The sequence below is a fragment of the Salvelinus fontinalis genome, chromosome 6 (assembly GCF_029448725.1).
Source record: "Salvelinus fontinalis isolate EN_2023a chromosome 6, ASM2944872v1, whole genome shotgun sequence".
NCBI lineage: Eukaryota > Metazoa > Chordata > Actinopteri > Salmoniformes > Salmonidae > Salvelinus > Salvelinus fontinalis.
Genome location: NC_074670.1, coordinates 37,839,426 through 37,851,651, shown reverse-complemented (window position 1 = coordinate 37,851,651; position 12,226 = coordinate 37,839,426). Strand labels below are relative to the sequence as shown.

The 12,226-nt window shown below is 44.3% G+C and overlaps 1 protein-coding gene across 7 annotated transcripts in view; it reads right to left on the bottom strand.

The window, feature by feature from the left end:
• Positions 1-12,226, bottom strand: part of LOC129857789 (clathrin coat assembly protein AP180-like) — a 64,028-nt gene that overhangs the window by 33,893 nt on the left and 17,909 nt on the right. For all 7 annotated transcript variants that reach the window (XM_055926357.1, XM_055926360.1, XM_055926362.1 and 4 more), the window contains one exon: positions 1,911-2,053. In XM_055926357.1, the coding sequence (XP_055782332.1) occupies positions 1,911-2,053 (143 nt within the window). The remainder of the gene's footprint in view (positions 1-1,910; positions 2,054-12,226) is intronic.

Below are 12,226 nucleotides of genomic sequence, written 5' to 3'. Positions count from 1 at the left end.
TTGCTGGTTCAAATACCCAAGCTGACTATGTGAAACATCTGTTGAGGTGCCCTTGATCAAGGCACTTAACCCTCATTTGCTCTGGGGATGCTGTACTTCTATGTCTGATCCTATAAAGCAACATGTTTCCCTGCACCTATCTGGTGTAAAACATATAATTGTGCGATACTGTAGTACACTCCTTCTCCTCCTGCCTCTTTCAGACAGTGTACAGTCTCATACCAACAGACACACTCCAGACGTTGAGCTAAACCCCACACATCTGTCTCTACACATACGGCTCTGGGAAAATGTATGCTGAGGGGCTGAGAATTCACTGGCCAGTCAAATACACACCCATACACACAAACATACACGCACATAAACAGATGCACGCACATACATCCACACACACACACTGTGGTGAGATTAATAATGGTGGGGGGAAGGGCATATGAATGAAAAGTCCTCTTCAAAAAGCCAGCTACCCTGTGTCACCAATGGCAACAGAAGTGCACATGTCCTCTTCCCCATTGATTTCTGATCCACAGACACTGAGTTTAATTTCATTATCACAGTGTGTCCGTTCGACATGACACAGCTTTTTGTGATCTCTCTCTCTCTCTCTCTCTCTCTCTCTCTCTCTCTCTCTCTCTCTCTCTCTCTCTCCTCTCTCTCTCTCTCTCTCTCTCTCTCTCTCTCTCTCTCTCTCTCTCTCCCTCTCCTCTCTCTCTCTCTCTCTCTCTCTCTCTCTCCTCTCTCTCTCTCTCTCTCTCTCTCTCTCTCTCTCTCTCTCTCTCTCCTCTCTCTCTCTCTCTCTCTCTCCTCTCTCTCTCTCTCTCTCTCTCTCTCTCTCTCTCTCTCTCTCTCTCTCTCTCTCTCTCTCTCTCTCTCTCTCTCTCTCTCTCTCTCTCTCTCTCTCTCTCTCTCACTCTATATATATATATAATCTCAGTGTGGCCACAGACATGCTAGACAGGCTAAACAGACAGTAAACAGAACATCTGCTTATTTGACTGTGTTACCCCTGGTTGACCCCAGTGACATAACAATGGAGGTCAGGATGAAGGATGGAATTACTGAATATCTAAATGGCTGACTGAACACCTGCTCTTTCCATGACATAGACTGACCAGGTGAATCCAGGTGAAAGCTATGATCCCTCATTGATGTCACCTGTTAAATCCACTTCAATTAGAGATTTTTGAGATCTGCAAATACATTTTTTCAGCAAGATAATTAATGCCCAATGCCACAAGGCTAGGAGTATCCAGGAATTGTTCCACGGCCATGACAGTGAATTCAGCTTACTGCATTGGCCTGCCCCGTCACCAGATCTCATTCCAATTGAGCATCTGTGGGATGAGATGGAATGAGCTATTTGGACTAGAGATCGACTATCAGCCAACTTGACACAAATGTGAGAATCATTGGAGTCAACATGGGCCAGCATCCCTGTGGAATGCTTTAGAGACCTTGTAAAGTACATGCCCCCAATGAATTGAGGCTGTTCTGAGGGCAAAATGGGAGCAACTCAATATTAGGAAGGTGTTCATAATGTTTTGTACACTCAGTGTATTCAGACAAACAGGCTTATCATCTAACCTTAAACCCGCCAGTGCAGAGGTAGCCAACCCTCCCCCTGGAAAGCTACTGGGTATGCAGGTTTGTGCTCCAGCCCTTCTTTAACACACCCGATTCAGCTAATCAAGGTCTTGATGAGTAGCTGATTACTAGAATATGACATGTTAAAGCAGGGTAAGAGCTAAAGCCTACACACCCAGTAGCTCTCCAGGAGGAGGGTTGGCCAACTAAAAACTCAGCATGTCCAATATAACCAACGTATATAAAAATGAGCCAATCACATCCCAGCCCTTTTAAATACAGGCCCTCCCATAGCAACAGTAGTGGTGGTGCTGGCTTTCACTCACCTCATTGCCAGCGACCATCATGTGATGCGTAGTGATCAGGGCCTTGAACACCACCACCCAGCTGGCATTGGTGGCCCTCTCAAACAACGTGTCCGCCATCTGTGGGATGTTCACATTAGACTCCTTGGTGGCCTCAATCAGGTCTGAGGGAGAATAATGAAGAGAAATATAGTGCTTAATTACATTTTCCCATACATGTAATGTACAATCCCCATACATAATCAGGCTTGGTCAATTTGTACCTCGATCAGGTCTGAGCGAACAGCAACGATGAGAGGTTACACACTACAAACAGGTTACAAAGGGTACAAATAGGTTACAAACTCTCCAAGTGCTTTACATTGAGTGTAATCTAAGTCATTTTGACAATGTATTTCCCCCCGGCTGTATTGCTTTAACCCAGATCTTCTGCTTCCTGGAAATAGTTCCATTGGGTCCTGAACTGACAGACAGACAGAGCATCCTTTTGTCAATAGTTTCCTTTAATCACCCGGTCACACTGACACGGGTACAGAATGAGGAGAAGAGAGAGGAAATTCCCTGGAATTGTGAGAGAAAGGCATCACTCGGGGCAGAGCTAGAGAGACAGAGAGCCAGAGAGAGTGGTGGTGCCATCTGAGCAGACAGACAGGGTGGGAAATTTCAAGCTGTTCTACCTCCCCCTCACCAACACAAATCAGCCAACATGTGCTCAGAGAAAATCTATTTACTGTGGCGGGATAGTAAGGATTCCTCAGTCGCGCTTGGTAGTTTTCGGTTTACATTCCTCATGTAAATGACTGATATGTCAGATATTGCAGGTGAGTTTGCGGCTCAGAGAGAGGGAGGAACCCGCTCTGAGAACAGAAAATAGGTCATAGCTATCAAGTCCTGCATGGGAGAAGAAGTGAGGCACACGCAGTACAATATATCTCTGTCACTCAACCAACAGACAGAGAAGGCTGAGAGATTGGTACTGAATTTCCCATTTCTGACCAATACAGCCCGTCCACGTCCAAAACACCTTCTCATTTTGATTTGTTGTAATAAGATCTTCCTGTACTCAATAAAGATTTAGAAGCAAAATTGAGATGGACAGGAATGTTGGATATATTTATATAGTACACAATGAGGCAGCGAGATGGAGGGACGGAGGGAGTGATAGAGAGATGAATAAAGAGGAGAGGGATGCTCTGATGGTCAGGGTTCTGTCACAGACATGTTACAAGGATGTCTCCCATCAGCCTTTTAGCATCATGGTATCATCAGGAATGGCTGATCGGTGTGGACGTCCCCTCCAGTGAGGTAGGGTGCCTCTTGCGTGTGTATACCAACATACGTTAACCCACACACATACGTATACGTAGGTATGACGCATACTTGCGCACGCAGACACACACAAGCGCGTGCACCTACACCTACACACACACACACACACACACACACACACACACACACACACACACACACACACACACACACACACACACACACACACACACACACACACACACACACACACACACACACACACACACACACACACACACACAGAGTGAGAAAGATCATCCCTGAGGGATTGACGAGTCAGCAGCCTGTACTCCACCTCCTCCGTTTCTCTCTCTTTATATCCCTCTCTCCCTCACTCTTTCCTTCTCCTTCTCACAAAATACACACACTGAGCTGTACACAAACAGACATAGAAGACACATGGACAAACACACAATGACCAAGTTAAAACACAGATTCAGATCATCTATACGCCAACAAACAGACACATACACACAAACAGAAACCCATGGATACCTCTGGGCCAAAGGCTACGCATAACGTCTGGGGCAATTCTATGGGCTAACCAATGGTGACTTCACCTCGACTCCTCACAGAGACCCAAACCAAGCCAGTGACCGATTGTGGTTCAAAGCTGAGTCACCCGGGTGTCTCAAATCTGTGTTACCCCACTGAGCAAGAGCCTTGGCATTCACCAAACCACCATATGTTAAGACTCACAACCGTGCAGGTTGGATAGGATAAAGTTGAATGACAAACAGAGAGGGTCCCCCAGGCATCATTACACTGATAATAAATCCAGCACCGTTAATTACCCGACCTTGCTCTAATCATTGTCGCTAATCCCATTGCCTTGTTAGACCAATCCTGCTGCTTCCTCTGGATTATCTGGGCACAGGAAGTAACAAGTGCTGTTCCCAGAGCAACATATCAGAGCACAACAAGTCCAGAGATAGACTATGATGAAGTCTGTTTTTTTCTCTCACATAGACATCGACTATGGTCAGCAGGATCCACATAACGGCCGCAATAATACATTCCCAGAGACGCATAGATATGAGAGGAGAGAGAGAGAGGAAGGTAGAGAGATCATTTAAATGACATTTAGAGAGAGAACGAAAAGAGAGAAACAAAAGAGAGGGAGTAGAGAGAGAAAGCAGAGAGATAGAGAGCAAATGGAGAGAGCAGATGGAGAGAGAGAGAGAAAAGGAGGAAGAGAACATAGAGAGAGAGAAAGGGTGGGTTAGAGATGAGGAGAAATGTGACTCAGGGCAGAGCTATTCTGATTGAGATGCTGAGCAGCAGGAACCTCAGCACGGCAAACAGCAGCCCTGACTCACTGTCTCAGCACAGCTCTCCCTCCCCCTCTCTCCATTATTCATACTGAGAGAGATGGGAAAGAGAGAGAGAAAGCGAGAGATATAGAGAGGGAGAGAGAGAGAGAGAGAGAGAGAGAGAGAGAGAGAGAGAGAGAGAGAGAGAGAGAGAGAGAGAGAGAGAGAGAGAGAGAGAGAGAGAGAGTGTGTGTGTGTGAGTGTGTGAGTATGTGTGTATGTAATTATGCACACAGCAATTTCACAAATATCCCCTACTCACAAAGTCCCATACGTGTAGCATAGACCCACACGGGATGTACAGTAGCTACTCACACTACGCAAATACAAACACATGAGTGTGCACACACAGTCATGCATTCACTTAGACAACGTTGTCATAGCAGCAGTAACACTGCCCTAGTTATTAGGGACTACTTCCATGTAGTGTACCTGCATGAGACAGACAGGGTGAATCACCACCTTGTGACACTACTGGAGCCAACACAGGAAGGAGGAGGGATTATAAAGATTCCTGTCATGGATCAAGTAGAATTGCCTCGTTGAAAAAGCCTAGTCATATTGGAATAAGGAGGAACAGTCAATTGTGACACGGGTGTTAGTGAAAACTTGAATCGTGTATTTTCTTGAAATCCTACTAATGCCACATTACGGGACCATTTCATTGCCTAACATTTAAAACATAATCTATTCACTGGGTGGGCACTGAGCTCTTGAGATAACATCATAAAAAGCCATAAATGAGATTATTAGCCTTGGAAGAAGCAACCAGAGCAGTACGTTATCAGTAGGGAGCCATAGAGGAAGAGCAGTGGCGGCAGTAATTGCCAGTTAGGAAAGTGGTGGCAGTAATAGCAGCAGCCTTGGCAGTGATTACTGTAATAGTCACATCCCCATCTCCCCACTGCACCAGACACTACTCAATGGCACCATCATTCTGCAGCAGAGAGACAACACATACTCCGATACACACATTTAGTTCAGTTAGTATGTACCTCACACACACACACACACAAATCTACACGCTCACACACAGGTATACACACACGCACGCACACACACATTATCACACACACAGACATGTGTAACTAACTGACGTTGCAGAAAGGCAACGTTAGCCCACTGAGCTAAGACGTATGTGTTTTCAGGATTTAGCCAAGATTATTCATTCACACAAGCGTAGGGAAATGCATCTCTCCTACTAAACGTACACAAACACAGTACACATACTACACACAGCCCTTCTGCCATACTCATAAAGCCGCACCACCTGAGGCGTCATCGTGCAGCAGAGCGAGCAGAAGAGGAACATCACGGGTCTGACATAATCTCACCCTCGTGCTGTATGTGAACAAAGGCAGGAGGGGGGAGGAGGAGGCAGAGAAACCTGTCAGCGTCAAAGATACTACTACTCTACCTCAAATGCATCCATCATCCATCATCCATCATCCATCATCCATCCTCCATCATCCATCATCCATCCTCCATCCTCCATCATCCATCATCCATCATCCATCATCCATCGCTTACACCAGGGCTCAGTATGTCAGTCGAATAGCCACAATGTTGACTGGAGAATTGCAATCACACACGCACTCTGCTGTTATTATGCATGACAAGACAGAGCACATCCACCCCCACACTGACAGGATCATCATCACACTGCCATACTGCCGCTCACACTGTGCTTTCATCACTTCTTCATCTTTGAAGCGAGTGTAGTGTTACAATGTGACTGGAACTTACATTGGAGGCTGCTTACTCTAAGCACGGGTTCAGACAAAGGCTAAACACAGACATGGCGCCTGCTACTCATCCTATGAGCTCTCATTGACACAGCTTTTACTGTAGAGCCATGTACAGTACGTGTGTGTGTGTGTGTGTGTGTGTGTGTGTGTGTGTGTGTGTGTGTGTGTGTGTGTGTGTGTGTGTGTGTGTGTGTGTGTGTGTGTGTGTGTGTGTGTGTGTGTGTGTGTGTGTGTGTGTGTGTGTGTGTGTGTGTGTTCTATTGACCGATATCGTGTCGGGTCACTGCCAGTGAAAACGATACCACAACACCCTGCCATATGTCCTTTTGCCAAACTCTGAATCGAACAGGCCCATTTCATTCATCAATAGCTGAAAGTGATACTGGTGCCACAGGACACAAAAGGGACACACAAAGTCACACACATAAGCACATGCACACACACACACACACACACACACATAAGCATACATGCATGTGCACACTAACTCACACAGGAAATGTATTGAGTCTTTTTATATAAACGGGTTTAGAGTACAAATGGGGATGAGCCAAGACTGTTTCCTTGGCAACTAGAAATCTCTCATAAGGTTGCAGTAAAATACCTTTGCAGAACATGTTACAGGTATATTTTCACTGCAACAGTTAAAGACATAACATAGTAGTGCCAGACTACACAGAATCACACGTTTACCTGATATTTCATGTCCCAATTTACCCCATTTCACATACAGTGCATGACAAAGTGTAGCACCAAGTGTATAACACACAATCGATTGGACAATACAAATGGATTAGAAAATAAGGATTTCAATATATGCTGTGCCCTCTCTCCAGTATGTCCATATTGACTGGTGTCAGATACACCAGCAAATCAAACCATTAAACCAAACCATGTAAAAGGTCCTGTTTCTGTGAGTGCTCGAGTATCTGTTGGAGGCATGCACCGTAAGATAATGTTTCACTGCACATGAATGGACCATGAAAGGCCCATGTTATTTATAGACCTCTTCCCCGAGCAGAACAGGTAAAATTACCCAGAAACCCCACTGGCCAGCTGATTGCATGGCATATCAGCCAAGAGAGAACCAGCAAAATCCAGAGCAGACAGCGAGAGGAGAGGTACATTGGGGAAAGAGAGACACATTTGAGGAATAAATATGTTACTGCCACTTCCAGAGCACTCTGATTTGAATCCCTTGTGTACCACTGTGAATCACGTATCTCATTCTCAATTTCCCTTCTTTCGCTCCCTGTACATCCTACTATCCGGCACTTACCCTACCCTCACTCCCTGAGCACCATAGTGACCATACATTCAGCCTACCACCTCTCCCTAAGCACCCTACATTCATCCTACCCCCATTCCTTTAGCATTCTACACTCGGCCACCCTCTTCCTTAGCACCCTACACTCTGTCTACTCTCGCCCAGCTGTGCCCTCATACAGGAGTGAAAAGTGTAAAGTATTTAGCTTAGCGGGCTAACACCGTCTTTAGCTCAGCTGGCTGACACAGTCGTTAGCTCAGCTCACTGGCCTAACAATTTTTAGCGGAGCAAGCTAACACAGTCTTTAGCTCAGCGGGCAAACACATTATTTAGCTCAGCAGACTAATACAGTTTTTAGCTCAGCAGGCTAATACAGTTTTTAGCTCAGCAGGCTAACACAGTCTTGTGGCATGGAGACATCCTGGGTTTGAGCGCTGATCAGTCACAGAAGCAGCAAAACAACTATTCGTCATAGGCCTACTGGTCTATATGTGTGGTAGAGCAGTAGATCATGTTTCAATGGGATTTCAGAATGACTGGGAATACGTACAGTGGCTTCCGAAAGTATTCACCCCCGTTGACATTTTTCCTATTTTGTTGCCTTACATCCTGGAATTAAAATGTATTTTGGGGGGGGGGGTGTATCATTTGATTTACACAACATGCCTACCACTTTGAAGATGCAAAATATATTTTTTTGTGAGACAAACAAGAAATAACACCAAAAAAATGAAAACTTGAGCATGCATAACTATTCACCCACCCTAACTCAATACTTTGTCGAGCGACCTTTTGCAGCAATTACAGCTGCAAGTCTCTTGGGGTATGTCTCTATAAGCTTAGCATATCTAGCCACTGGGATTTTTGCCCATTCTTCAAGGCAAAACTGCTCCAGCTCCTTCAAGTTGGATGTGTTCCGCTGATGTACAGCAATCTTTAAGTAATATCACAGGTTCTCAATTGGATTGAGGTCTGGGCTTTGACTAGGCCATTTCAAGATATTTAAATGTTTCCCCTTAAACCACTCAAGTGTTGCTTTAGCAGTATAATTAGGGTCATTGTTCTGCTGGAAGGTGAATCTCCGTCCCAGTAGCAAATCTCTGGAAGACTGAAACAGGTTTCCCTCAAGAATTTCCCAGTATTTAGCGCCATCGATCATTCCTTCAATTCTGACCAGTTTCCCAGTCCCTGCCGATGAAAAACATCCCCACAGCATGATGCTGCCACCACCATGTTTCACTGTGGGGATGGTGTTCTTGGGGTGATGAGAGGTATTGGGTTTGCACGAGACATAGCGTTTTCCTTGATGGCCAAAAAGCTCAATTTTAGTCTCATCTGACCAGAGTACCTTCTTCCATATGTTTTGGGAGTCTCCCAAAACATATGCAGCTCCTTCAGGGTTATCTTTGGTCTCTTTGTTGCCTCTCTGATTAATGACCTCCTTGCCTAGTCCATGAGTTTTGGTGGGCGGCCCTCTCTTGGCAGGTTTGTTGTGGTGCCATATTCTTTCAATGTTTTAATAATGGATTTAATGGTGCTCCGTGGGATGTTCAAAGTTCCAGATATTTTTTTATAACCCAACCCTGATATGTACTTCTCCACAACTTTGTCCCTGACCTGTTTGGAGAGCTCCTTGGTCTTCATGGTGCCACTTGCTTGGTGGTGCCCCTTGCTTAGTGGTGTTGCAGACTCTGGGGCCTATCGGAACAGGTGTATTTATACTGAGATCATGTGACACTTAGACTGCAAACAGGTGGACTTTATTTAACTAATTGTGTGACTTCTGAAGGTAATTGGTTGCACCAGATCTTATTTAGGGGTTTCATAGCAAAGGGGGTGAATACATACGGACGCACCACTTTTCCGTTGTTTATTTTGGGGAATTTTTTTAAACAAGTTATTGTTTTCATTTCACTTCATCGATTTGGACTATTTTGTGTATGTCCATTACATGAAATCCAAATAAAAATCCATTTAAATTACAGGTTGTAATGCAACAAAATAGGAAAGATGCCAAGGGGGATGAATAGTTTTGCAAGGCACTGAATATGTGACTAGTCTGAGCATAAACTAACAGCAGAGCTCCTGGAGCATTGCTATGAGCTACACCCCAGACATAACCGAAAGGTTGCTGGATCGAATGCCCGAAATGACAAGGTAAAAATCTATCGTTCTGAGCATAAGGCAGTTAACATACTGTTCCCCGGGTGCCGATGACATGGATGTCGATTAAGGAAGCCCTCCCGCACCTCTCTGATTCAGAGGGGTTGGGTTAAATGCAGAAGACATATTTTAGTTGAATGCATTCAGTTGTACAACTGACTAGGTATCCCCTTTTCCCTTCAATAAGAGGACTTAATATTCATAAAACCATGTCAATAGTGTGACCAGTGTTAGTATTTTTTATTTAACTAGGCAAGTCAGTTAGGAACAAATTCTTATTTACAATTATGGCCTACCCGGCCAACACTAACAACAATGGGCCAATTGTACATTTCCCTATGGGACTCCCAATCATGACCTGTTGTGATACAGCCTGGAATCGAACCAGGGTCTGTAGCGACACCTCTAGCACTGAGAAACAGTGCCCTAGACCGAGTGGTGCAGCTGTAGATACAGCGCAATAGTTTGACTAGAGGGAGCATGTTATTTTAGCACAGTATTAAGGGAAGATCTCAATTGTATATTCCTCTTTCTCTCGCTATCCCTCTTCTATCCCCTTTTTACTGCAGCACACTAATTTCACTGTTCTCTACTGGGAGAGAATGAATAGGGGTGGGGTAAGAATGGGGGGGGGGGGGGCGCCTAACAAAGCAGCAAGGAGAAGATGGAGAAAAATGGAAAGAGCACAAGGAAGTTGGGGGGCGTAGCTGCACCACTTAGCCCTACCACTCCCTCTTATTTCTTCTCACCGTACTAACACTCTATACATCTCACAAAGTGAGCTTGCTCAATCTAGTCTCTCGTTGCTCCACCTTGTCTCTTTTTAACTCTCCCTCTGCCGCTACAGATGCATGTTTTCTCTCATTCTATTCTGAAGGAGAATCTTCACTCTCCATGAATGAGTTGATAGGACTTCAAATGCAGGAGCAACGTACTACATTGATTCAGCTCCTTACACATACAGTGGCAAGAACAAGTATGTGAACCATTTGGAATTACCTGGATTTCTGCATGAATTGGTTATACAATTTCATCTGATCTTCATCTAAGTCACAACAATAGACAAACACAGTGTGCTTAAACTAATTTCACACAAAATATTGTATTTTTCTTGTCTATATGGAATACATCATTTAAACATTTGCAGTGTAGGTTGGGGAAAGTATGTGAACCCTTAGGCTAATGACTTCTCCAAAAGCTCATTGAAGTCAGGAGTCAGCTAACTTGGAGTCCAATCAATGAGATGAGATTGGATATGTTGGTTAAAACTGCCCTGCCCTATAAAAAATACAGACAAAATTTGAGTTTGCGATTTACAAGAAGCATTGTCTGATGTGAACCATGCCTCGAACAAAAGAGATCTCAGAAGACCTAAGATTAAGAATTGTTGACTTGCATAAAGCTGGAAAGGGTTACAAAAGTATCTCTAAAAGCCTTGATGTTCATCAGTCCATGGTAAGACAAATTGTCTATCAATGGAGAAAGTTCAGCACTGATGCTACTCTCCCTAGGAGTGGCCGTCCTGCAAAGATGACTGCAAGAGCACAGCGCATAATGCCCATTGAGTTTAAAAAGAATCCTAGAGTGTCAGCTAAAGACTTACAGAAATCTCTGGCACATAATGACATATCTGTTGACAAGTCTACGATACGTAAAACACTGAAACAAAAATTGGGTTCATGGGAGGACACCGCGGAAGAAGCCACTGCTGTCCAAAAAAATACATTGCTGCATGTCTGAAGTTCGCAAAAGAGCACTTGGATGTTCCACAGCGCTACTGGCAAAATATTCTGTGGACAGATTCAACTACAGTTGAGTTGTTTGGAAGGAACACACAACACCATGTGTGGAGAAAAAGAGGCACAGCACACCACCATCAAAACCTCATCCCAACTGTAAAGTATGGTGGAGGGAACATCATGTTTTGGTGCTGCTTTGCTGCATGCTATCATCGACGTAAATAATGAATTCCCAAGTTTATCAAGACATTTTGCAGGAGAATGTAAGGCTATCTATTGAAGCTCAACAGAAGTTGGGTAATGCAACAGGACAACGACCTAAAACACAGAAGTAAATCAACAACAGAATGGCTTCAACAGAAGAACATCCGCCTTCTGGAGTGGCCCAGTCAGAGTCCTGACCTCAACCGATTGAGATGCTGTGGCATGGCCTCAAGAGAGTGGTTCACACCAGATATCCCAAGAATATTGCTGAACTGAAACAGTTTTGTAAAGAGGAATGGTCCAAAATGTATCTTGACCGTTGTGCAGGTCTGATCCGCAACTACAGAAAATGTTTGGTTGAGGTTATTGCTGCCAAAGGAGGGTCAACCAGTTATTAAATCGAAGGGTTCACATACTTTCTCCACCCAGCACTGTGCATGTTTAAATGGTGTGTTCAATAAAGACATGAAAAGGTATATATTTGTTTGTGTGTTATTAGTTAAGCAGACTGTGTTTGTCTATTGTTGGAACTTAGATGAAGATCAAATCACATTTTATGACCAATTTATGCAGAAATCCAGGTAATTCCAAC